This window comes from Mus pahari, chromosome X (genome assembly GCF_900095145.1).
Source record: "Mus pahari chromosome X, PAHARI_EIJ_v1.1, whole genome shotgun sequence".
Taxonomy (NCBI): Eukaryota; Metazoa; Chordata; class Mammalia; order Rodentia; family Muridae; genus Mus; species Mus pahari.
Genome location: NC_034613.1, coordinates 138,899,839 through 138,927,794, shown reverse-complemented (window position 1 = coordinate 138,927,794; position 27,956 = coordinate 138,899,839). Strand labels below are relative to the sequence as shown.

The window sequence follows — 27,956 nt, the reverse complement described above, 5'->3', positions numbered from 1 at the left end:
GACACTTAGCCCAGGCTGGCCTCAACTCTATGGCAGTCCTGCCGCCTCAGCCTTCCAGAGTGTTGTGAGTTATGCAAGAGCTACCATGATCTGCTCCTGAGTGAGGATTTACAATTCCCCTTTGCATAACCAAAGCAGCTCATGGCAAATACTTGTCATTGAGCTCATGCATATCTACTACAAAGGAGTTTTGCTGCCAGCCATGATCCTATGCCTCCTACAGAAATTATCTTCTCGTTTTATTTTGTTTTCTTAAGACAGGGTCTCATATATCCAAGGCTGGTCTCGAACTCTCTATATAGCTGAAGATGACTTTGAGTTCTTTTTGCTCCTTCTAATTTTTTCCTCTGGAGTGTTGTGGATCACAGGCATGCACCACTAAGTCTGGTTTACTCAGTGCCAGGTTCAAACTCAGGGCTTTGTACATGCTAGGCATGTACTCTACCACCCAAGCTACATCTCCAGCCCCCAAACTAGTTTTACTTAAGTTTGCTCATTTGAAAGTACCTTCTGGTTCTGTAGTGCTTACTTCAAGGCCAGGCACTCTCATGCACACATTTGATCTTCCTAACGTGGTGTGGGGTTTATTGTCATCACAATAGAAAGCGAGGTTTTGATAGGGAAACTGATTTACTCAAAAATATACAACTAGTAATTGGCAGGGCTATGCCCCAAACTTAATACTCATTTCTCAGGGTCTGACTATTTTAGTGTTTTTAAAATTTCCTTGCATGATCATTCAACTCCATCATAATACTCTGACTCTGGTATATTGTGCAATTTTGAGAAAGAATAGCCTGTATAAAATCAAGACCATCTTCTCATAGGTTGGCCACCATCTATACACACAAATAACATCTGGATTTATATAATTACTTTGATTGTTACTACTTACTTCTTTTAGTGATATGTAATAAATAGCAGAATACAAGTCATAGTTATTATTTATTCAGTACCTACTGCATTCATTAATTCCCACTAAAACTCTTAGAAGAAATTCTGATTAGTCATAGACAAAGAAACTTAGACTTAGATTAAAGAATTATTCAGCAGTATATACTAGTTATTAGCAGAGGCTGAATTGGAGCCAGATGTAACAGAGTTCAAAGTTTAATTCTGCACGCATGTGCACACTAGTGTGTGTGTGTGTGTGTGTGTTTGGGTACATGTGTGTGTTTACATATGGAGGCCACAGGCAACTTTGGTTGTTGTTCCTCAAATAGCATCCACATAATTTTATAGATAATGTCTTTCACTGGCCTGGAGCTCACAAAGCAATGTAGGCTGGCCACACAGTGAGCAGAGCAGGGAATTCTCAAGATCTGCTTGGTTTTGCGGCTTCTGCTATAGCATTAAAAGTATATGCATGTACCATGCCTAGCTTTCTAGGGTATCAAACTTGGGGCCTCACGGATTCATAGTGAGTGAGCTATTATTCCAGTCACAAAAGTTTAAGTCCCATATCCTATGCTGTTTTAACTTGGAGAATTGGAATTTATGCGATGAACAGATATTAAACATTACAATTATCTGCTGAAACTCACTTTACACTTAAGGTTTTATATCAGTAGGTTTCAGTTAATAATCTATTGCTTTTTTGTTGTTATACTCGAGTACTTTGAGAGTACTAATATCTTTTCTTTTATTTCTGACCTCGAAAGCACTTAGAAATATATTTCTTTAAACACTAAAGGACAGAAAGAGTCCACACCTCTTTGGCTTTGCAATTTGGTGTTTAAGCTATAACAGAAAATTTCTGCAATGGATATTATTTTTCATAACACTATTTGTTCACTATTTTTACTTAAAAATCTGAAAAACTGTGGAGGAAGCTAGGAAATTGGTTCAATACAGTGTGAGGACCTAGGACCTAAGTTCAATTTCCAGCACATACACAGAAACACACACACACACACACACACACACACACACACACGATGGTAAATCACTATAAACTCAGTACTGAATACGTAGAGAAAGAAAGTAACCCTGGGGCTTATTGGCCAGCCATTCTGCTGAATAAGTGGGCTCCAGATTCAGTCAGAAGCTGAGTTCAATTGGGGAAGTCACTTGTTGATTTCTGCCTTTCACATGCATGCACATGCATTTGTATACATACCCAAACATGTGCATGTGAGCACACACACATAATAAATACACACATACATGAAATTAAAAATCTGAAAAATACTAAGTAGGAAACCAAACACTTTTGTAGTTCTTAATAACATTTTAAAGATAAATTTAGATAAAATATTTCTTTAACTTAAAGTTAGTTTAGTTATTTAAATCTCTCAAAGCTCTTTAAAACTGCTCAAGAGAATCTCTATGGTTACTTCTAGCCTATGTGCCCCAGCCCCTCATTACCAATTTTAAATGTATATTTAAATTTAGGACCTTATGCAAATGAATTATGAAATTATTTCTTTTATCTATCATATTCCCTAATGAATGCTCTCCAAGTTTAGAGAATCTTTTGCTATTCTTGTTATTGTTTTTTGTTGTTATTGTTGTTGTTATAGTTGCTATTAAGCAGTCTTTATTGGTACAGGGAAAATGTAGCAGAAGTCACTCTAAGCTGCCACCTCCCTTGTTTTCCTCCCTAGTGAAATAGATACCAGATAAGACACACTGTAAATTCTGTCACTGGAAGTCTGCTGGATTGTGTAGAGCAGTTCGAACACTGCTTTTCCCTTTCTGTCTGTTCTGCTAGCTGTTAGCCATCAGCCTCTTAGTGTATTAAGTTCTGGTTCTTTAATTTTTTTTAATGTTTATGTGAGTGTGTGTGTGTGTGTGTGTGTGTGTGTGTGTGTGTGTATGTGAGTGATGTGTGTGTGTGTGTGTGTGCATGTGCACACCTCTGCATGAATGGAGGCCGGGAGGAGAACATAGAACATGCTTTGTTTTATATCTTTCTGCCTTATTCTTTTAAAACAAGCCCTCTCACTAAATCTGGCAGCTGGCAAGCCTTCCTACTCCACCCTCTTGTCTTCACTGCCTACCATGTTGGCATTATAGGCAAGCATGGCTCAACCTGGCTTTTTACTTGGTTGCTGGGGTCCTAATTCACATCTTCAGATTATCCAGTGAGACCTACTGGGTCATTGCTCCCGCCCTCTTAGTTTTCTCATGAAATTTTGTTTTACCTTGTGTTACTTTCCCTCTAACTTACTGATATTGAAAACTGAATTCTATGTGACTATAGAGGAAAGTAAATACCCATATACCTGTTAGCTAGCTTCACCTGTTCATAGTTTGCTATCCTTTCTCTTTTTCCATCTTCAATCTTCTTTCTATTTGAAAAGAAAAATCCAAAGCCATTATTATGTTGACCTATATATACCTCACCGTGAATGTCCTAAAGAGAGAGATATTCTCTTACATAATTACAATCCTGAATCATATTGAAGAAATTTAGCATAGGTGAAGGTATCTACAAATAGATAATCTTATATTCAGAATTTCCCAGTTTCCAAAATTGTTGTCTTTTACTTCTTTATTAGCCCTAGATGAAGAAAAAGGATCTGATAGATTCTTAAATAGCTTCAAAATTCAGAGGAGCATGTCTGGTCAGATTCTGCTCAACTTTCTGGCAGAACATGGCATTTTTGCACATACCTTTCTTAAAACAGTTATTGCCCTTGGCTTCAGTGACAACACGTTCTTCCAGGGTCCTTTTATGTATCTGTCTGAATTGTTCACACTGGCTCCACTCTCTTCCAACTTTTAAATGTTAGAAGTCCCCTGGGTTTCTCTTAGGCTTCTTGCTTTGTCACCCTCATGCTCCTCTGTGGTGGCTTTATGACTTTATTTCTATGCCTTCAGTTTTCATTGCATCACGTTATAATTCCTAATTTATTGAGAATTTCCATTAACACTTTTCTTTGTATAAGGAGATCACTTATTTTTCATTTGAAATTGTAGTCTCTCTTAATAATAGTGACTCACTTTTTGATATGATAATATGTTTGCCTTGATACTTGTGTAGGATTGATAATACAAACACATTTCTTGTTTGAGTAAAATGGATAAAAATTTCAAACCAAACTAAATAATAACTAAGTTCCAACAACCTTTTAATTCCATATACCAATTAAATGAATTTCCGTTTTTCCTTTTTGTGTGATTATCACACCTTTGCTTTTAAATTCCTAAATATTTTCAGACCCTGACAGAAGCTATTTAAATATCAATTTTTGAATCAAGACTCTGATGGTAGAAAACAAAATGATGTGGCATTATCTATTTGAGTGACTTTTTACAAACTAGCTTTTAGCTTTTACTAGGCTGTCTTTCTGGTTGCATCCTATTAATCATTAGAAAATCCTGTTACAGAGACACATATTTCAAATTAATATCAGAAAGGGTAGTACCTAAGCTCCAGTTGCCAGTTATTTTCCATAATCAGAACATTTCTAAAATTATGGTTCATATTCTATTAGGCTTTTAGCAGGTGTAACTGACAAAATTCTGATTGTATTTGACCTTTGAAGAACAAATGTGATTAGTAATTAATATCAAGGGAGACAAAACAGAATTGGCATCAAGACATTTAGTTTTTTCCTAAGGTTAAACATCATTACTGAAGTGTTGCATAGGGCATATTTCCTATGAGAGAAAAAATTTAAATACTTAAAAATGAGGTCGATCCCTTCACCTAGCTACAGTTCTTTTAGATAAGAATACAATAGCATTACAGTTTAGATATCTTCACAATAATGATTCTTACAGAAAATGGGCTACTGCTTTGTTCTGCTTCAAGTGTTTTACTTGTTTTTTTTTTTTTTTCATATTACCTAGCTAGAGTGTCACATTTTCCTAAACTAGTGGTATAGCCAAGGATTACACGTGTAATGTAAACTTCCATAAGATGGCTGTTTGTAATCTTTGTGTTGTGCCATTTCCCTGTTGGATAAAATAGGGCTTTCAATGGGGTGTTTGAAAATCCAAATCCTAATATAGAGAAAGAATGAGTTGGAATGTGACTGTTCTGCTGTTCTGTCACCACCGTGGAAGCAAGTGCTTTAAGCAAAACTCAGTAGATATTTTGTAGGGCAGACCATCCCCATAGTCTCCAAGCATGTTACAGCAAATTGTTTATTAAAAGGATACAAAACCTGCACTTCTTTGGTAGTGGATTTTCCATCCTGTGGCTCTCATCATTACCAAGCTATCCAACTTAGCATAATCATTGATGAGACTGAACATCATGTGCTTATTTTTTAAAAATTGTTACCTTTACACTTTTAGATTATTATTTTTTATGTGTATGAATGTTTTACATGCATGCATGCATGTGAACCATATGCTTAGTGCCTATAAAGGTCAGAAGATGACATCAGATTCCCTGGAACTGGAGATATGGATGCTTGTGAACCACTGTGTAGGTTCTGGGAACTAAATGCCAATTCTCTACAACAGCAATAAGTGCTCTTAACTGCTGAGCCAACTTCCCAGCTCCATCATGTGCTTCTTGATAACTGCCCAGAGAAGGACACATTACATATCCCAGCAAAATACATAACCCAGATGAAATAGAGAGGAAATAGCAGAAAAATTAAAATTGAGGGATATTTTATACACAACTATTCTATACTCTTCAAAAAATTTCAGTGTTGGGCTGGAGAGACGGTTCAGTGGGGGAAATTTTCCTCAACTTCTAATTCATCAAGGATTTTCTCCAAGTCTCATCATCCTGTGTATTTTCATTGGATCTGATCCCCCATCATCACAATGCTCTGTGACACCTTAGTTCTTTGATTTCCTGAGTTCAGCAACCTCCACAACTACTGAGACTCAGTTGCATACTTTCATTTCCTGGCACTGTGGCTTTCCCTGGAAATCTTTGTAGTTATCATCTCATTCTCTGACCTCTTTTCTCCACTGAGACCTCTATGCCCTAGACTCTTCTGTGTGTCAGTTGATTTTAGCTCCCTCTGGTCTTTGTTTTCTTCTCCATTCATCTTTCCCCACCCTTGATCATGCCAGTCAACAGACTAGCAGCCACAGTATTTTTTTTAAGAGGTAAATTGGGAGTGATGGTACAGGTCTGTAATCTCAACACTTGGAGGCAGAGGTGAGAATTGCAAGTTCCTTGACTTCACAGAGAGATGCTGACATAAGCCAAACAATCAAGAAAATAAGACAAGACTTGGGTTGGGGAAGTCATACTAGGAAAAAAAGTATATTCCTGAAACAGTTGTCATCAACTTGGGCCACAGTTCCTTGATGGGAAAACCAAAGTTATTTGTGGTCTGACTTATATTTTCCTACAGGGATAATTTCCTTATTCATTGTTTATTTAGTTTTATTTAAGAGTGGTATGGATAAAAAAAACCAGGGTCTTAAACATGCTAGGCAAGTGTTGTTCCACTGAGCTACATCTGTACCAAATCTGATTTAATTTTGAGTAGTCTTTAAAATTTGTCTCATGTTTTCCCCCCAAAGTTTCTGATGTTAGTTTGTCCTTCAATAGTTATTTTCAACTTTGCTATGTGCAATAATAAGTTGGCTGCAGCTGTGTCACTAAAAAAGCAGATGCTTTGAATATTTTCTAACTGGAGTGGATCATAGAGATCACATAAACCCAAAGTTGTCAGTGTTCGCAGGAGAAGTGGTGGCCAGAGAGGTTACTTGATTTGCCTGAAGTTACACAGCTGGCACCTGGTTCCATAAAGACCAAGATGGAAGTATTCTAATTACAAATTCAGAACTTAGGTTTGTTTTTTTATTTTTTTTAAAAAACCTCTTACAGATAGGGTTGGTAAGTGAATGAAAAAAGTAAGTAAAATGTAATATAAATGGCTTCTAATTCTCACTCTTGTCTCACTGGAAAGTCAGAGGTTTCTGACAAGGATAAAATTTATCATCTCCATAGGCTCTTAAAGAAACGATGATTTGAAAACACCCATCATCATTTGGAGATTGAGCTTCGTGCTTTAGTCCAGAAAATGTCTGGAGCAGGGATGATGGCTTAGTAGTCAAGAGCACACAGGACTTTTGAAGAGGACTGGAATTATATATAATGGAGTTATATCTCATATATATATATATATATATATATATATATATATATATATATATATATGCAGGGAAGCCAGAGTTTGGGGATGAGCAAGTCTAAATGAGCTAATAAACTCTCTGCTTTGATTGTCCTGTTGTAGTGCATTTTCTGCTGCTATAACAGAATATTTCAGACTGTGTGATTTTTAATGAAAAGGCCTTTCTCACAGTGCTGGGGATAGGGAAGTCTAATATGAAGGTATTAACATTAGATAAGGGCTTTCTTGTTGCCTCATAACATGACCGAGACCATGGTGTGGTGAGAGAGCCTATGCATGAACCCACTCCTAAGATAACAACACCAATCCATTTATGAGGGACAGAAGGATACCCCAAAGGTCTTACCTATTAATATTATCATGCTAGCAATATAACATTCCTTTCTTTGTTATTTGTAAGTGTGTGTGTGTGGGGGGGGCTTAGTCTACAGCCCAGGATGGCCTAGAACTAACTGTGTAGTTCATGCTGTACTTGAACTTCCAGCCATCTTCCTGCCCTAGACCCTGAGGTGCTGGGACTAAGTGTGACTCACCATGCCTTGCCTGTGGCATTTGACATAGGAACAGTGGCATTATTCAAGTAATAGGCTTCGTGACCATCTCATGTCTGCAAAGCTGGTGTCTAATATTGTTTCTCAAGTGAAGTTGGAAGTGGGGCTAGAACAGCCCCATTGTCTTGCAGGTGGCAGCTATAAAATATAGGTAAACAAAGTAACAATAATGACACCTGTGGTTCCCACCAAGAGATGAGCCATATTCTATTCTTACCAGGCTTTGAACAGTTGAGGGAATAATTTTCCTTCTCAATTAAAGCCTTTGCCACCGGAGAATCCATTCTCTTTCCAGTTTGCTTGAATTCCTTTTAATCAGCTCTATTCCTCTTGTGCTCTGTGGCATCCTGACTGGCTGCCAGGCTCCTTAAAGGTACATTAACATTTCACTCATCCTGGTCCTTTCTTAGAAGGCCTCTGCCAGCAGAGTTTCAAAAGCAGAGATTGAATTCCTTATATTAGAGTCCTGGTTTATCAAACTGCTAAGGAAGCTCCTGTTTAAAAAACAAAATCAAAGCAAGATAAGACATCTCTACCAGTCAGCATAAGAAGAAACGCACATAGAAAGAATGGGTCCCTGGTTCTTGTGCCTTATCTTGGGGTTTTTTTTCCTTTTGTTGGTTTGTCTTGTCCAACTTCAATATGATAGTTCTTATTTTATCTTAATTGTATTTTATTTTGTTATACTAAGAAAAAGATGAATTAATGAATGATGTAGCCCAGACTCAGAAAGACAAACATGGTAGGTACTCACTTGTAAGTGGATATTAAAGGACAACTGCACTACAGTCTACTGACCCAGAGAGGCTCAGTAACAAGGAGGGATCAAGGTAGGGCACATGGATCTCCCTGAGGAAGGGAAATAGATTTTGTTGGTGGACTGAGTGCAGGTGAGGGGATGGAGGGAAAGAGGATGGGGAAACACAACTGGATATGGAGGGCATGTGACAGAGGGAGCTGGGGATCTCATCTTGGTGGACTGAAGAAATAGGACCTGCTTAGATCTCAAGCTTCCTGCATCCCCCAACTCAGGCCCCTGACAGAATTCTGCACTGGTATTTTGAATATTTGGGCCACAGTTGACTAATAAAGTGAATTTTGATCCATACCCTACTGTTGTCTTTTTGAGCATTCACCTTCCTCAGAAACCTCTCCAGGAGGGGAAGGAACTGAGAATGACATACCAATAGCAGGTCTATAAACCTCTACTTTGTGCCCGAGAGCCCACCTACACACTACAGGGTGACACTCTCCAGCCGATGGCCCTCCTCTGGATCAGAAACTTCCAAAGTCGCACAAGGTAGAACCTAAATATGATAGACCCCTGAGGGGTTGTTGACCTCAGTATATCTCAAGGAGGTGACGAGCAGGGTTTTCTAGCTCTTTTCTTGCTGGACAGCGTAGAGCTGCTTTAGGTCTTGCTGTTTCGATGTGTAAGGTCTCTCTGATCACATTAATTCCATGCAGGAGAAGAAAAAAAGTTACTGCCATATATATCCCTTGGGAAGCAACAGCATAGGTTTAGTAAGTTACCTGGCTTTTTTTCCCCCAGCACACATGGCTTTTCTTTCCTTTTTCCTCTTTCCTTTTCTTTATTTTTCTTTTCCTTTTTTGCCTATGTAATTATTCTTTTTTAAAATTCACTTTGCATCCTGATCACAGCCCCTCCCTCCTCTCCTCCCAGTCCCACCCTTACAAATCCCCTCCCTCTCCCCTTCTCAGAGACATGTAATCCCAGCAGGACTAGACACATCCACACCTGCTGGGGCCCAACCAGGCTGTCCAAGTAGGGGGAAGGGATCAAAATTCGGTAGGGTCAAGGACACCACAAGAAGACCCACAGATGGCTTTTGTATTGCTAATTTTCTATTGCCAAGTTGTTTCCATTTGTTTGTCTTTTAATAGATTCGTGTCTCTGGTGATGATAATTATTGTAATATTTTGCATGAAATTTAAAAAAATCTAGGTAAGAGGTTTGTGAGCAAGACAAATCAGGAACATTTGCTTTGTGCCAGACATCATAAGTAGAAAACTTGATTTTATTTTATTTAATCCTTCCTATGAATTGCCATTAGCCATAGTTTGCCAAATAATGCAACTGAGATTGAGAGATATATTGTTTAGGGTCACCCTGCGTGTCAGTGAGGAAACGCAGAGTCGGACTCAGGTATCTTAATTCTAGAACATTGGTGCGTGGTCATTGTGCATAGAACCCAATGTGTCATTTGGAATCAGCCACAAATCATGAGGTAGCATGGAGAATGGTGTGGTACTCTCGACTCATAGTCTCTGTCCTCATCTCATGTGGTACTGTCCTCTGTAGAACATTATAGAACAGGAATCTGTAGGTAGTCTTCAGGGTAAATGCTAACTGTGCTACAAGTCTTTCTTTGTTTTGTTTTTTTTTGTTTGTTTGTTTGTTTTGTTTTTTATTATTTTATTGGATATTTTCTTCATTTACATTTCAAATGCTATCCTGAATGTCCCCTATACCCTCCCCCCGCCCTGCTCCCCTGCCCTCCCACTCCCACTTCTTGGCCCTGGCCTTCCCCTCTTTCTTTGTTAAGATAGGGTGTCATGCAGTTCAGGTAGCCCTTTAACTTGCTTTGTAGCCAAGGACCACTGCTCTGCCTCTGCTTTCTAAGTGCTGGGAATACAGATGCACACCACCATACCTGGGTTTTTTGTTCATTTGTTTGGTTTTTGGTTTTTTTTTTGTTTTTTTTTGTTGTTGTTGGGTTTTTTTTTTTTTTTTTTTTCAGCACCGGAGATTCATCACAGGGCTTTGTGTATGATAGACATGACAGGCAACTGGGGTGCATTCCTCCTACCTCAAATATGCTGGATTTCTTTTCATTTTCGCTCTTTCCTTTTTGTTGTTGTTTTAGCTATTTTTAATTCTTTAATAATTCCTTTCATATAAGTATATTTTGATCATATTCTCCCCTCCATTTTTTTTCTCATATCCTCCCACACTGAACTTCTTCCCAACAAATCCCTTTCCTACTTTTCTGTCCTTTGGTGTGCCACACATTTAATTAGGGTTGTTGGTATGAGCATGGGTTGAAGGCTGTGTACTTGAGTGAGGCCAACTTACCAGTGGCTGTACCACTGAGGAATATGTTTCCCACCTCCCATAGCAATCCTTAACTGCTTATAGCTCCTCATGGAGGGGTGGGGCATCGTGGACTCCTGTTCCATACATGGAAGAGTGTCGATGAGCCTGTCAAGAGCAGGTAGCCCTCACTGATCTTAAGTTCATGGATGTAACAGCCAGTCATGTCCAAAATATAGCAATTCATAATGCCCAAGGTCTTGATTGCTACTCTTCATTCCTTGATGCTTCCTTCATCCTGGAGGGGGTGATGTAGATGTTCCATTTGGAATGGACACTCAAAAGTCACGTCTAGGACTGGAGAAATGGCTCAGCAGTAATGAACACCTGTTGTTTTCACATAGGACCCAGGTTTGATTCCAAGCATTGATATAGTGGCCCACAATCACCCATAAGTCCAGTTTCAGGGTTCCAACACCCCTATTCTGAAATTCTGTGGGCACTAGACATGCACCTGATGTCCATACATACATGTTTCCAAAATAGTCATACATATAAACTTTAAGATATCTTTTCCAAGTCATTTATTAGCAAGACTTTGCTTAGTTATGAGTCTTTGCATCAATCATTCCCCACTGCACACAGGAACTTCTCTGACCCAGAGTGAAGGCAGCATCAGTCTATGTGCAGAAGCACAAATATTTAGAAAGCAGTCATTGTGTCCATTTTGCCAAAAAAAAAAATAGTAGTAAGTTTCATCCTGAGGCCTATGACGTCCTCAGCTGTGGTTTATAGTACCAGTCATGGTCTTCCTCCTTTGGAGTAGACCTCAAATCCAACCCGAAACTTTTTAGTTACCTCCATAACAGCCACGACACTCTTGAACCAGTGAGCATATATCTGCCTAGCACAATGCATTATGGCCTTCAGAGTTCACAGCTAGTAAGCTGTGGATGACTTCTCTCCCTGTCAAGGTCTACACAGTGCCTTCTGGCACTAAGACAGCTAGACAGCAGGGAGGAAGCTTGCAGATGGATTTACCAACTGAAATCTGTGAATGGTGTAACAAAAGCACATGGGAATCTTCAGGAATGGTATCTTATCATCTAATTCTGGTGGATAAACACGAGTAATGTTAATAGGCTGTGTTATTTTGGGGTCCTGTGGAGTCTCTCTGATCAGTCACTCATAGCGAGATATCTTTTTATTTATTAAGTCATTTTTATTAGATGTTTTATTCATTTTTATTAGACATTTTATTCATTTACATTTCAAATTCTATCCCCAAAGCCTCCCCCCCACCTTGCTTCCCAACCCACCCATTCCTGCTTCCTGGCCCCGGCATTCCCCTGTACTGGGGCATATGGTCTTCACAATACCAAGGGCCTCTCCTCCCATTAATGGCCAACTAGGCCATCTTCTGCTACATATGCAGCTAGAGACACAGCTCTGGGGGGTACTGGTTACTTCATATTGTTGTTCCTCCTATAGGGTTGCAGACCCCTTTAGCTCCTTGAATATTTTTTCTAGCTCCTCCATTGGGGGACTTGTGTTTCATCCAATAGATGACTGTGAGCATCCACTTCTATATTTGCCAGGCACTGGCACAGCCTCACAAGAGAGAGAAAAGTGAGATATCTTATACCTGTGGAATATTTGACTCACATCTGGCTTCATAGTTTCACCAGACTCCAGGGTGAGAGGCTGGCTCCTTTCCCTTCCACATCCCCCTTCATTCCCCCTGTCTTTCTATACTGCCTCAGAATAGAACCCAATGAATGCATTTGTTCACCAGTGAAAGCAGCAACTCCTCCATGTGTGTTAGGATTTCAACCATGCCCTGCACAGAGTCTAAGCAGAGACGGAAGGGTGTTAGCTCCCATAGTGCCCTGCATTTGGGAAAGAACAGAAAGGATGGTAGATATAGTATCCAGTTACTGCCAAACTACACTAGGTATTTAGTAAATAGTAGTTATTCAAAGGAAGCAAAGGTCTAAATAGAATAGGGAATGAAGTAACTGGCCCTAGGAGACAGAACTCAGGGTTTGGAATCAGAACTATCTATGCTAGGTGATTTTGAACAACATACCTGCTGCTCTCAATTCAGTTTCTTTACATGTATCATGGAAATGATATTGTGGGCACTAGACCACTAGTCTATGATTAATTAGAAATCCGCTTGGTTATCTATTATTCACATTGTAAATACTAAGTAGATGAAAGTTCAGTGATCATTTCTTTCATTATATCATTGTGTAAATGAGGAACCTGAAAAGTAGCAATAGGTCACCATCTCTTTGGAGATACAAAGCTTGGGCCTCAGAGTCAGGTTTGTGCTCCAGTTTTCACTGTCCATTTCTACTTACTGGCTAAGTGAGCATAAGTTTCATTATTATAATTAACTCATATCTCTCTTAGCATCATGGTGTTGGAAAACTGTAGGGACTCTCTGATTACTTGGTGAACCTTGTTGAACAGTCTCTCTATGCTTGGTGACTAGAAGAACTCCTGGGGAAACTGAGATGGAACCTGGAGGCAAGAACTGATGAAGAGGCCGTGGAGTAGTAGTACTGCTTAATAGCTTGCTTCTCCTGGCTTATTCAGTTTGCTTTCTTATACCATCTAGGACCACTTTCCCAAGGTGACACCACTCACAATTGGCTTTGCCGTCCCACATTAATCAAGATAATACTCACCAGAAGCCAATCTTATAGAGGCATTTTTTTTTTCAGTTAAGTTTCCCTATTCCCATATATATATCTAGGTTTGTATCAGCCAGCACACCCATATTTCCATTGTTTCTATCAGTGACAAGATACTCCATTCACTGCAAGTCTGCACTCCTTTTCCTAGTGACTGACAGCTAAGCAGCACCAAGTTCAGACAATGTTACTTTGAAATGTCTACCCTTAACGACTATGATGTCATTGCTCTCTGAGCTCTCTGAGGGTTTGAGACTTAAGAACATTTTATAAAAAGCATAAAGGTCAATCTCATTGTTTATAATTTTCCTATTTTGTAGGACTAAAAAAATGTTTGTTTTCTTGTTAAAGCACCTGCTTCCCCCAAAGCTATATGTAATTGTGTTTCTCTGCCTTTCATATCCTGTGGGTCTGCAGTGGTGAGAGCCGCATTACTCATCCAAAATTGGTACCGACGGTACAGAGCTCGACTGAGGGTCAGACAACATTATGCTCTCGCCATCTTCCAGTCTATTGAATATTCTGACGAGCAAGGCCAAATGCAGGTCTGTTTGGCAAGAAGCATCTCTCTCTCCCTCCCTCCCTGCCTCCCTCCCTCTCTCCTTCCCTCTCCTCTTTCTCCCCCCTCCTCTTTCTTTCTCTCTTTCCCCCTCCCTCTCCTCTTCTTGCTTTGAAAGAATGAAACTATGGGTCTCTGAAGCAGAAGAACCTTCATGAAATGCTTTCACCAAGGCTGTAATGACATTGTTTTAGAACCAGCTATTGAGAGATTGTGATTTGAGATGTTTTTCAGCTTTGAAGTTCACATTTTTAGAGCAATGCCAGATGTCTAACTAATAAAAATAGTCTTTTTTTTCTATTTTTGAGCATATTCACTAATGGTAAATGAAGTCATTACTTTATGAATGGAAATTTTTTTTTAAAAGAAAAACGTAAGTGGGAGGGTGGAACCCAGAGCTGGTACATGTTAGGTAAACACTATACCACTGAGCCATACCCTCAGCCCAGAAAAAAATAGTTGTTTGCATATGTTCTTGTGTGTGGGTATAGGAGTGTATGCACATACATGTGTATGTGTGTGGGATGGGTGTTATTCCTTATTTGTTTTTCTGAGATAGGATGTTTCCTTGAGATCTAAAACTCCCCAACCAGGCTAGGCCATTAGGGAAGTGATTGCTGGGCACCTTCTCATCTCTGCCTCTCCAACTCTGGGAATATAATAAGTAGATGCTACCCTGCCTGACTTTTATAGAGTTTCCTGGGATCGTAGTCAGGTTCTCATGGCAAGCACTTTGCCAACAAAGCTATCTCCAACCCCCCTCAGACGGGTTACTTTTAGGCCTTCAAAAAAGACAGATTTTCCTGGGAACAAGCCGATGAAAGTTCTAAAAGAAAATCTGTGAATGTGGAAGTCCTTTATAGAGCTTACAGCACACAAAATTCATAACTCTAGCTTTAATACTCACTGATAAAAATGAGTACCTTTTAACCATAAAATGAACTTAGAAAGTTCTTCAATAATGAAAGAACCAACTTACCTAGAGTTTAATCCCGGTATGTAAAAGAAAATGAAGCATGCATACACATACAAACTCTGGAAAAAGAAACACAGCAAATTCTGCATAGTGGCTATGGGCAGGGACATGGTGGTATTTATTGGTGGACAGGACTATTAAAAGAGACTTCTTAGTTTCCTTTGATATTGTTTAAAGTTTTAACAACCATATTTAAGTGTCAGACTATGGTCTTTAAAAATAATTAAACCAAATTCAAAAGAAAAGTTAAGTTGGCATATCTCTTCTTGGTAGTCACTAAAATAATCCAGGCATGATGGATGGTACATGTCTTAAATCTAAATACTCAGGAGGCAGAGACAGGAGGATCTCTGAGTCTGAGGCCAATCTAATCGATATAGTGAGTTCCACAATAGCTAGGGCTATACAGTGAGACCCTGTTTCAACAACACAAAACAAATCAAATAAACCAAACCAACCAACAAAACAAAATAAAGCAAAACAAAAACAAAAGTCAAAACCTACCACTACCACCGACCACCACAACAAAAAGATTCAATGTTCCCTTTGCTCTGATTAGAAACCTTTAAAAAGTAGTTATTTATTTTTGTGTGTATAGGTGTTTTGCCTTCATGTATGTCTGTTCACCATGCGTATTGAGTATACATGGAGGACAAAAGGAATTGAATCCCCTGAGATTGGATTTACACATATTTTGTAAACTGCTATGTGTGTGCTGGGAATAAAACCATGTTTCTCTGGGAAAACACCAAGTGCTCTTAGCCACTGAGCAATCTCTCCAACCCCATGTAGGCTATCACTTTAAAAAGTATTCATTATGCCACCAAATAGATAAAAAGGCGAGCATAATGAACAAAACTTTGTAGTTGCCTTAAAGTGGACTCCTTGAAATGGAGTCTGGTTGAGACAGTTACTTACTGAGATTGACAGATTATTTTCTGGAATAACCTTTAAGGAAGTAAAGAAAGCAAGAGAGGACCAGCAAAGAAGCCAGGAAAAACTATTCTTTCTGGACAAGTCTTACTTCGGCCTGATCCCAGGAGAAGTGCTTAAATGTGAAATTCATCATAGCTTGTCCCATACACGGACAAGGAGGTAGAGAGTTGTGTGGTTATGTGCTTGCTTCAGTCAATTGTGGATGGGCAGCTTCCCAGGGAAGAATGCATATGTAATTTCCTCTGCATCTCTGTGTGGTGCTGCCCATCTGTGACTCTTGGCATGTGCTATAGCAGGAAGAAGAACGCAGCAGGAGAGTAAGGGACTTCAGTAGCGCTCTGCTATTTGCTATAGTGGCTCCTTACTCTTTATTAATGATTTATATAATTTTATCTTGTACAGCTATCCAACTTCTTTTCGTTCATGTTGGAAAACTATACAAAGACAAATAATGAAGATTCAAGTAAGTGGGAAGAAAGTTTGCCCTTGTCATGTATCTATATCTATATCTATATCTATATCTATATCTATATCTGTATCTATATCTATGTTAATCATTCCATTTGCTTACATCTCAAATGATACCCCACTTCCCTGTTACCCCTCCACCAACCCCTCCATCCCACATTTACCTTCCCCCTCCCTTTCGCTTATATGAGAGTGCTCCTCCATCCACACATACTCTATATGTGTGAGGGTGTGCAGGTAAGTACAGAGTCCACAGAGGTCAAAAAGGGACATTGGATTCCCTGGCGCTGGAGTTGCAGGAGGTTATGAGCACTGCAATATGTGTACTGGGAACTGAACTCAGGTCCTCTGCAAGGATAGTATGTACTCTTAACTGCCAAACATTCATTCCACTCTGAAAGTATAGGCTTTTGAAAAGCAGTTGTTAGTCATTGAATTGCCTCCATTAAGAAATGTAAATGAAAATGGGAAATGCTATGGGACCAAAATATGCTTACAGGTTCAGCGGCAGGCCCAAAGTGGGATCCAGTTCAAGGGGAGGCCCCAAAGCTTGACACTATCACTGAGGCTATGGAATGCTCACAAAAAGGGACCTATCATGACTGCCCTCCAAAAGACCCAACAAGCAGCTGAAAGAGTCAGATGCAGATATTTGCACCCAACTTATGGACAGAAGCAGCTGACCTCTGTTATTGAATTAGAGAAGGGTGAAAGAAGCTGAGGAGAAGGGCGATCCTGTAGGAGGACCAGCAGTCTCAATTAATCTGGACCCCCGAGATCTCTCAGACACTGGATCACCAAACAGACAGCATACACCAGCTGATATGAGGCCCCCAACACACATAGAGTAGAGGACTTCTGGGTCTGTGTTCAATCACAGATGATGCACCTAATCCTCAAGAGACTGGAGGCCCCAGGGAGATTAGAGGTCAGGTGGGGTGGGAAGTGGGGACATCCTCATGGAGACAGGGGATGGGGAGGAAGTATGGGACGTGGAACAGTTGGAGGGTAGATCTGGAGGGGCAGGGAATAAAATAAGGAGTGTAAAAAATAAATTAATTTAAAAAAAGATGCTTACCTTTCTTGTCTGCATGACATCGAGCAAACAACTAACAAAATCCGTTCAAATTGGTTTTTTCCCTTATCTGAATTGGATTTGCTAAACTAGCATTTAATAAAAAAGAAATGATAATATTGAGCATTCATTTGTTAAACACTTTGTCTTAAACCATGATCTGTTGATACCTAACAGTAGCTTAGTAAAGAGGGTCTTATGTTTTATCCATGGAACATCTATGCTTACAAAAATCCAAGTATAATGAGTATTTCCTGCAGTGGAATCAAGGTGAAAATGTTAGATGAAATATAATTTTTCTTCTTCTCTCTCTGGTCTGTACGCTTGCTTTGTCTTCAATATTTCCCCTGGAGTTCATGAAATGTGTTGTAAAGTGGGCCCTGTAAGAGCTATTTAAGTTAGAGACTCTCTATAATGGATTCATTATTTGAACAGTGGTGACCTTATGAATAAGGATCTGACCCTGTTCCTCTTCCTTGTTGTGTGATGTTTTCAGTCACATTATGAGTTATAGCATAGTCTCCACCCAACCTTTCTCCTTGATCTTGAATTTCCCAAACTTTTAGAACCCTTAGACAGTTTGTGGTTTATGCTTTATTTCTCATTTGTATTTGAATATTTAAAAATCTGTAATACATACAAATTGTTCTTGTAATTCCCTTTAAAAATTGACAACTGTTTTTTTTTTTTTTTTTTTTTTTTTTTTTTTTTTTTTTGAGACAGGTGCTATCCTGGAACTCAGTATGTAGACCAGGCTGGCCTCGAACTCAGAAATCCACCCGCCTCTGCCTCCCAAGTGCTGGGATTAAAGGCATGCGCCACCACACCCAGCACAACAACTGTTTTATACTTAAGGTACACAAGACTCACCTTAGTTTGAATTTTTTCTGAACCAGAAGTTAAAAGAATCAGAAATCAACGAAGGCCACTCATAAACTCATGCTTACTTTAAGTTATCCAGTTTGTGATATTCTGCCACAATAGCATAAACTGAACTAAGATACTTTCTATAATGCAGATATCATCAATTTGTCTATCATCTATATAAACATTTTGAATCAGAGGTAGACAGTATAGGAGTTTAAAATTATAATTATAAAGAAGACATACATTTTTCTTGCTAAATAAAATTTCCCTGTTACTTCCAAAGTAGATGTCAAATTTAAAAGCTGTAAAAACCAAACCAAACCAAAAAAAAAAACAAAAACAAAACAAAACAAAACAAAACAAAATCCCTTTGTGCTATTGTTTGATTTAACAACATGCAAAGTATTTAGGAAAATCCCTCCCTGTGTGTGTGTGTGTGTGTGTGTGTGTGTGTGTGTGTGTGAGAGACAGAGAGAGAGAGAGAGAGAGAGAGAGAGAGAGAGAGAGAGAGAGAGAGAGAGAGAGAGAGAGAGAGAGACAACATGTAGTGTTTGGTTTTCTCTACCATGTGGATCTTAGGAATTGAACTCGGGTCGTCAGGCTTAGCAGCAATCAGTTTACCCACTAAAGCCATCTTGCCGGCCTAGAAATACTCTTCCAAGTGGCAAGAAGAGTGGTATTTTACTGGCATGGTTTGAGCCAAGCATATACAAGTGAAAGTAATGAAAACATTTACGGATTCATAGAAGCTTTCTGAATCCTGGAATAGCCAACCCTGGTGATTAAGGACTGAACAGAGAGGGCCGGAGAGACGGCTCAGACGGCACTGACTGCTCTTCTGAAAGGTCCTGAGTTCAATTCCCAGCTACCACATGGTGGCTCACAACCATCTTTAATGGGATCTGATGCCCTCTTCTGGTGTGTCTGAAGAGCTCTTTAGTGTACTCACATAAAATAAATAAATCTTCTAAAAAAAGAACTGAATGGAATAGGTACTTTGCTATTTTGAAGACAGTCATTTATGCTTCATGTTCTTGGTCAAAAATATTTTGGAGGGCAAAATATGATGAAATGAAACATGGCTCTCTCTACTAAGGATATAATATGTTATTCTATGCTCACTTCAGAATCACTTTTATGGGGTTTTAGAGCCACAGATGGTTGGGTTGCAGCCCAGAGATACTTACTCAGACTCTCCATTTTGAAAAAGAAACTTTGCATATGATTTAAAAATATAACAGAACATTTCTTCTCAAAGAAGGGAACAGTGTTTTTCTTGAAATATAATGCACACTATAGGAAAATATACAAATTATATATGACTGAAATTTTCTCAAAGACAAGGTGCCCAGGAGATAAGAACAAGAACTAATGCCTGATGGCAAGGGTGTGGCTCAACTGGCAGAGTGCTAGGCTGGGCTCAATTCCTAGCACTGCAGAAATCAAGCATGGTGACACAGGCTTACAACCTCAGCTTTTGAAGAGGACATAAGAGGACTAGAAATTCAAGGTCATCCTTGCTACATGAGATCTTCTCTCAAAAGTCAACAAAAAAGTCACCCAATCATTATTGGAGCCACAGAAACTTCCCTTATGCTTTGTTGCTTTGTCTAGTTAGAACCCAACTCCCACCACACTATGGAACTATTTTTGAACTTTTGTTATCATAAATTAATTATGTTTGTTTGTGATTTATTTGTAGAAGTAGAAGCATACAGAATAGACCTTGAATCTAGCACTTTCTACTCAACATTGTATTTGTGAGATCATTCATGTTATTGTAATTTAGTCATTCTTATTGTTGAATAGCATTCCTTTTGAACAATGCACCATAATTTATGCATTCTGCTGTTTCTGTGTGCTTGGGTTGTTTTCAATTTGGCAGTATAACCATGCTGCTGTGCATATTTATGTACATGTATCTTTTGGTGAGCGTATGCATTCTCTTTACTCCCTCTTCCTCCATCCTTCTTCTCTCTCTCCTCTCCTCTCCTCTCCTCTCCTCTCCTCTCCTCTCCTCTTCTCTTCTCCTCTCCTCTCCTCTCCTCTCCTCTCCTCTCCTTTTCACCTTTTCCCTTCTTTTCATTTCCTGAGGCAGAGTTTCAGTAAGGATAAGGTGACTTTGCACTTTCTATGTAGGTCAAGCTGGTTTTGAACTCTTAATCACCTTGCCTCAGCATATTGAGCACCGGAATGACAGGCATATGCCACCATGCATGGACTTTGTAGGTTGATTTCTCACATCTTCTTTGGTGGGAGGATTCCAGACAACCTCTGCCTAGGCCTGCTTAACTGAAATGTTAAAACCTTTTAGCAGCCAGAAAGTTAAACGTTCCCAGATATTAGATCAGGATAGTGACTGATTTTTGACATACAGAGTGTCTCAAGACATTTTGGTTATAAAAGGGAAAGGGGTTCTAATGTAGTACTTGTGCTGGTGAGCACACTACATCCTATGCAAAACCCAACCATGCCAGCTTATGTCCCTGTTCTTTTACTTGCAGAGCTAAAACAGGCTCATAGGACTTAATAGAGAGTAGAGGCCACATACAAGTTCCTGGTCTGCATTTATAAGTTTCTTCTCCAGTTTCTTTTTTTAAACAGAGATTGGTGGGAATAGGCTGAGTCATATGCACGTGTTGTTTAGACTTCTGCCTCCCCATCAGCCAAAACATCCTCTTAGACCACACAATTTACATAAATGCTCTTTACGAATACCTGTATGTATGTATGTATACATGTATGTATATTTTTAATTTTTGTGGTGCTGTGATAAATAGAATATTGTCCAGCATGCCATCTTCCCATTACTTATTTGTAGCATTCCATTAAATTTTATGACCATATCTTACTTTGTGCTTCTACTGAATATTACTAGTAATTTATGTATTGTTACTGATGTTTTTATAGTAAATTCTACCATGTATCATGTGTTTCAGTAATTTCCACAATTTCATCTAGTATTCATAACTAATAAGAGTACTAGTATTAATTATTTATCTTATTTGAATGTAGAATTGAAGGGCTTGAGGGTAATCATCCTAGGTTATTTATCTTATCAATGATGAAATTATGATTGAAGCTTGTGAGATTAATCTGTGTTGTAATTGATTCTCTTATCAATTTTTGGAGTTTTTCCTGAGTTTAGTTTCTCATCACATCAACAGAGTTTTCATTATTACATTTTTTTTGTATGATAGTTACTGCTCTTATTTCAGTTTCATACCTTATTGCATTGGCTAGAGAAAGCAAAAGTCAACGTAGGCAGTCTTTTTGTTGTTGTTGTTGATGTAATAGATACCAGTATCACTTGTTTACTTAAAATAATTGTGTTAAGTAATTCCATGTTTTTTTTAAAATAAAAAAATAATGTTTACTCTAATAGATGTCATCTTGGCAGCCTTTGAATTTAATATATGGATACTAATGATTTTGACTCGGATTTATACTTAGAAAATGAAAATGAGAAACTTTAAGTGTCATATGGTGCTTTCCTTTGTCCAGCACTGTGTGGACCTTGTTTCAAATGTGTGAGTGGTTATTACTTAAGCGGATACTATCTTTGTGGGAAAAAAAAATGTGAACTTCAAATTTTTCCTAAAAGTATATTTTTCCCTGTCTGGATGAAAGACAAGGACTTTTCTTTAAGTTTGAATCATGAGGGCAGTGATGGAATTTACTTGCTCTCAGCCAGTTAGGGAGGGAGAAGTTGTAGCATGGTGAAGGCAACTGTTTCAAAGTTATTTTGATAACAGTGTATAGAGGTATCAATTGGTTGTGTTTATATTTTATTATATTTAATTAGTTTAAATCCATGCTCACACAGTTATATTCAGCAAACAACTAAGGATTAACTCCAAATGAATGTTACACAAATCCTCATTTATTGCTTGTATTCATTGAATTCTTGTTTATTAGCTATAGGCCACAAGGACAGTATATGCATTAGAAAGGTTAAAGCTTAGTTTTCATACATGATACACGGTGGTTATTAGAAGAGAATCTCTATTACTAATTTTTATGTTGGTAAAAGCCCAATAGAAGGATAATTATTCAATATAGATTAATATTTCCTATAGGAGGCTGGAGAGATGGCTCAACAGTTAAGAGCACTTGATCCTCTTGCAGAGGACCTAGGTTCATTTCCCAATCCCCTGGTGGCAGCTCACAGTCATTTGTTACTCCAGTGCCTGGGAATCCAATGAGCTCTTCTTGCCTTTGTGTGCACCAGGAACGTATGAGGTATAATATATACATGCAGGCAGAAATTCATGCACATATACTAAATTAAAATAAAGTAACCTCAGGTATTTCATATTGTGCAGTTTTATTCAGGAATTGCCTTAGAGAAATAGTTCCATTAACTTATCACTAAATGTTTTAAGAAATAAGGGTCATTAAATCTATGGAAGGAAGGACTATACTAAGCTTACTGATTCTAAAAGAATATTTTATTTTGTTCTTTACATAATTAGACTTGAATTTTAATCACTGGCTTTGACAGAATTTGTTATTAGCCAATGGAGAGGAGAGAAATGGCAACATGGGTGAAGGCACTGACCAGGAAAATGGAATATTTTCTTAACTTAAAAAACTTAATGTTTTTCTTGATCTTTGAAAATTAATTTTTGGTTAGCACACAAACTGTCTTCATTGTTGAGGGTTAGTTTTTCGTTTGTGCCTCCCCGAGTTGAGTTTCCCTAATATGTCAGTTAAGAGTATATAAATAACATAGATGCATTTTTATAGAGAGTAAAAATCACAACAGCTAAGAGTTTGGGAGCTACCTCCTACTGAATTGTGTAGTGTCACCTTAATAAGAGAGGAGGTACCTAGTCTTACTGCAACTTGGCACGCCATGTTTGCTTGATATTCATGGGAGACCTGCCTTTTTCTGAAGAGAAATGGAGGAGGGAATGGCTGAGAGTTGGGGGGAGGTGAGATGGGGAGAGAGACCAGGAGGAGAGGAGGGAGGGGAAACTGCAATTGGGATGTAAATTAATAAATAGATTGAGACAAAAAGAGTTTGGGGGGCTAGGTCAATGGGTCACTTAGTAACGCCCTTGCTATATAAGCATTATGGCCTGAGTTTGGCTTTCCAGCATTCACAGAAAAATCTGGGCACAGTGGTGTATGTTTGTAGTTGCACTGCTGAAGAGGCAAAGACAGGAGAATCCATGGGGCTTGTAGCTAGCCAGCCTTGGGAAATCAGTGACCTCTAGGTCCAGTCAGAGACCCTGTTTCAAAAAGTGACATAGAAAGCAATTGAAGGAGACATCCGATGTTGACTTCTGGTCTGCACATACGCTTGTACACTTGCATATATGTGTATACATACCACAACACACATGCACACACAGTTTAGGGGCAGGAACCCATTTCTCTACATACTGTGCCCCACTTTGATGTATAAAATGAAAAAAATAGCAGTCCTCACCTGGCTATAGTATTGTCTGGTACCTAGTGAGCATTCAGGAAGTCATCGTAGTCGTTGTCCACCTCCTCCTCCTCCTCATTATCATCATTTCATTATTGAAAAGGTAGAATCTGGGACTCAAACTTGGAAGCCTGCTAAATTTTGAAGGATGAAGATAAATTATCCAAAGCAAAAAGATACAGAAGAAAAAGTTGTCTAGGGGTAGAAGAAACAGTGGGAACAATAAATATAGACATGTCAGTATACACAGATATATGATTCGTTATAGTGTTTTAAATTAGAGACGTCTTCAGCCATGTTTTATTGTGTTACAGAACCTAAAGAGAGGATTATACTGAAGGTACAGGTGGTAGAAAGTGACTTGCCGAGCTTCTGAGAACTTGAAGGGGGCTGCATGTGTGTATGGGCCTCCATAGGAATTGGCATATGCCAACCTATACATTCAACTTCTTTCTCTTTTCTCCTAGCATCTTCGTTTAGTCAGGTACATTTCAAAAGCTCTGCAGCCTTTTCCATGAACGCTATAGTCATGCAATAAATACGCATCTCACCTAAAATACAAGATCCCTTAGTTCTCAGTTCTTAGTCATATGTGCTTCATGATGACGTTCTTTTACAGTCTATGACAGAAGCTTTCTGACTTTGTTAGCCGATACAGAAAAGCTGCTGGGGATTCTTGTGCAGTTCCTGTGGGTGGGGGTATTACTTCTTTATCTTTCCCAAGAGTTGCCTGATCTTTCAGCTTTCCTTTGCAGGAGGATAAGTCCCAATTGAAATGGATGGCATGATCATTAGGACAGCTAAGTAGAGCATTTAGGCGTCACTGCCTACATGATGAATCTGACATAAAGTTTAGCAGGATGTTCTGCATTTCTGGTTTCTAACATAAATTGAGTAATTAAATTGTTCTTAAGTATCAGACTAAAATCAAAGGAAAAATGATGTCTGCTAACCTCATTTAATATAGATTTTATATTTCAGTTCTACTTTTTATAAAGCATTACCAACTATCAGCAAAATATATCCTATACACCAAAATTTAGGATATATTTTGATGTGATTATTAAATGGTATTTCTTAGTTTAGAAAAAAATTTACAAATTTACTTCTTGACTGTATTGTCCCCTTGGTCAGTTATTTCTTACTGTACTAGTACTGAAAAGTAGCTACAATATCTCAGTTTCATAGTATTCAAGTGTTTTTTTTCACTATCAAGTCTACAAATTATCCAAACATTTTTGGTCTTGGCATAGTTGATTTGACAGGCTTTTAAATCTTGGCTGGAGTTTTCTCATGTGTCTAGAGATCTGGCAGCTATTAGCCGGACTAGGACATCCTTACCTGGGTTGATGTGCTCTACTCCATGTAATTGACCTTTCAGTAGGACAGTCTGGGCTGAGTGGAAATGGCTAAGTTCCAAAACAGAAAGCATGAAATCATAGAAGGCCTCTTGAGACCTGGACTTGGAGCTGATATTGGACCACATTGTCCAGGGTAGTATAGGTTATGAGCCTAGCTCATATTGAAAGCAAGGGAAAATAGCTAAAACTCACATTCCACAAAGCATAGATAAGAAGTTAGGCTAGAATATTGAGGCAGGCTACTTTGCAACTAGCGTACCACATCCTCTTCCATCTTTGTCTGCCTGGGTTGTTTAGGTTTCTGTCTAGGGGCTATTTCATGGACAACTTGGCAAGAAATGACTGTGGGTCTCAGGCCTACTCAATTTCCTTTCTAAATGGCCAATGCAGGATGTATGTTACTATACAGAAATATGAGGGTGGGGCACGCCTTTGGTTATTTCTGCTTATGGTTTGCCATTTACATTTTATCTGCTTTGGTCCTAAGGGGGTGGGGGGAGCGGAAAACACATAAGAAACACTGTACATAAAGAGAAAAACAAATCAATTAAAGCTAAATAAAATTCTCTGAACTATTTAACAAAGGAAAAATTGAATGCTGCAATTTAATTTTATGTAGATCATGAATAGCAGCAGCTGTTTGAACCAAATACAGTGCATTGTTCATGCTTTTAGTCTTGCTTGTAAGAGTCTAATAAGTCAGAGTGGACAAGAGAATTAGTGCCTCAACTCAAGAATATCAAAATACCTTGACTGACCAGTCATGTGCTTCTTGGTCTCCTCCCCATTGATTATGGATTCACTGCTTTGACAAAGCTCAGTTGCAGGAAAGGATGCTAGTTACTGGCCTCAGAAACAGTTATTCCTCATAGCTTTACATGCTATATGTTGGCATTCAGAACAGCACAGTGTCTTACATGGGATAGAAATTCAGTAGGGCATTGTCAAGCATTAGAATGTTGATTCTTCATCTTATCCCTCTTTGCCTTTCCTTTTCAGCATTAGTAACTCGAATTTTTGACAGCACCAGGCTGGAAAGTCAAATCAAGGATAGAGAGGCCTTTTTGGGGTTGATAGATGTGCCTGACTCCTATGATGGTCCTCGGCTGCAGTTTCCTCTGACGTTTACTGACATTCATCTACTTCTTCAGGCCTTCAAGCAACAGCAGGTAACCTCAAGCAGAAGCTGCTCTCAGTCTCGCTCACAGCTAGCAAGGGAACGAATGGAAATACTATAGCATGTACTTCCACAGGAGTTGTATCACATTGTGTGACAGGACTCACTTTGTTCAACCTCGTAAATAGATGTCTCCTCGGGTGCACAGTAACTTCCTTTTGATTTGTAAGCCTACAGCATCTCCCTTTTCATTTTCTTAGAATAGTTCACAAATTGTAATTCCATCATTTAAAAATATATGTTTCAATGGTTTTAATGTGGTCACAAGATTGTACAATTATTAGCACTAATTTTAGAACAACTTTATCATGCCCATATAGTAGTATTCCTTTATTTATCCTAAGCAGCTACTGTTCTATTTTCAGTTTCTGATGATTTGCCTACTCTAGATATTTCATATAAAGGAAGCTATATTATATTGACTTGTATTTTGCTTCTTTCACTAAACATAGTGTTTCTAATATTTATCTATGTTAGAACATGTTATTGGTACATCATTTCTTTTTATAGCTGCATAATATTTCATTATATACTCACACATTTGTTTACTGATTTTTAGCACATAGATATGTGAAATTTTGATACCGTTTGGTTGCTATAAATAATACTGCTACGCAAACTCACATACAAATGTTTTATGGGCATGTCCTCATTCACTTGGGTATGCATGTGCCTAGGAGAGAAATTCTGGAGTCATATAGTTAACTTTATGTCTGATATTTTGAATAACTGCCAAGGTTCTTCTACAGGTGGTAGAACATTTCTACTAGCTATGCATAAGGGTTCTACTGATGCCATTTTTTGATACTTATTATTTTATTATGCTTATTAGTCTCCTAATGTGTGTGATATGATGTCTATTTTTACTTTTAACTGACATTTCTATAATTAATAATGTTTGGTGTCTTTTCATCTATTAGCCATTTGTATACCTTCTTTGGAGAAATACATATGCAGAGCCTTTGTTGGCTTTCAATCAATTGTCTTTTTATTTTTGAGTTGTAAATGTTCTTTCTAGATATAAGTGCCTTAACACGTATATGACTTGAAATTATTTCCCCTTGCTTTAATTTGTCTTTACACTTTGTACTTTTTGTTTTTAAGTTTATAATTTAATTACAGCTTACAGCCTCACAAGAGGCTGCTATATCAGGGTCCTTTCAGCAAAATCTTGCTGGTGTATGCAATAGTGTCTGTGTTGGTGGCTGATTATGGGATGGACCCCCTGGGTGGGACAGTTTTTGGATAGTCCATCCTTTCGTCTTAGCTCCAAACTTTGCCTCTGTAACCCCTTCCATGGGAGTTTTGTTCCCAATTTTAAGAAGGGGCAAAGTCTCCACATTTTGCTCTTCCTTCTTCTTGAGTTTCATGTGTTTTACAAATTGTATCTTGGGTATTCTAGGTTTCTGGGCTAATATCCACTTTTCAGTGAGTGCATATCATGCGAGTTCTTTTGTGATTGGGTTACCTCACTCAGGATGATACCCTCCAGATCCATCCATTTGCTGAGGAATTTCATAAATTCATTGTTTTTAATACCTGAGTAGTATTCCATTGTATAAATATACCACATTTTCTGTATACATTCCTCTGTTGAGGGACATCTGGGTTCTTTCCAGCTTCTGGCTATTATAAATAAGGTCACTATGAACATAGTGGAGCATGTGTTCTTATTACCAGTTGGAACATCTTCTGGATATATGCCCAGGAGAGATATTGCTGGATCCTCCG

The 27,956-nt window shown here is 38.5% G+C and overlaps 1 protein-coding gene across 1 annotated transcript in view; it reads left to right on the top strand.

Annotated features, from left to right (window-relative positions):
• The window catches only part of Ppef1 (protein phosphatase with EF-hand domain 1), a 95,124-nt gene that overhangs the window by 8,836 nt on the left and 58,332 nt on the right, over positions 1 to 27,956 (top strand). The window contains exons 2-4 of the mRNA XM_021188454.1: positions 13,787 to 13,914; positions 16,243 to 16,303; positions 26,048 to 26,217. Of these exons, the coding sequence (XP_021044113.1) occupies positions 13,787 to 13,914; positions 16,243 to 16,303; positions 26,048 to 26,217 (359 nt within the window). The remainder of the gene's footprint in view (positions 1 to 13,786; positions 13,915 to 16,242; positions 16,304 to 26,047; positions 26,218 to 27,956) is intronic.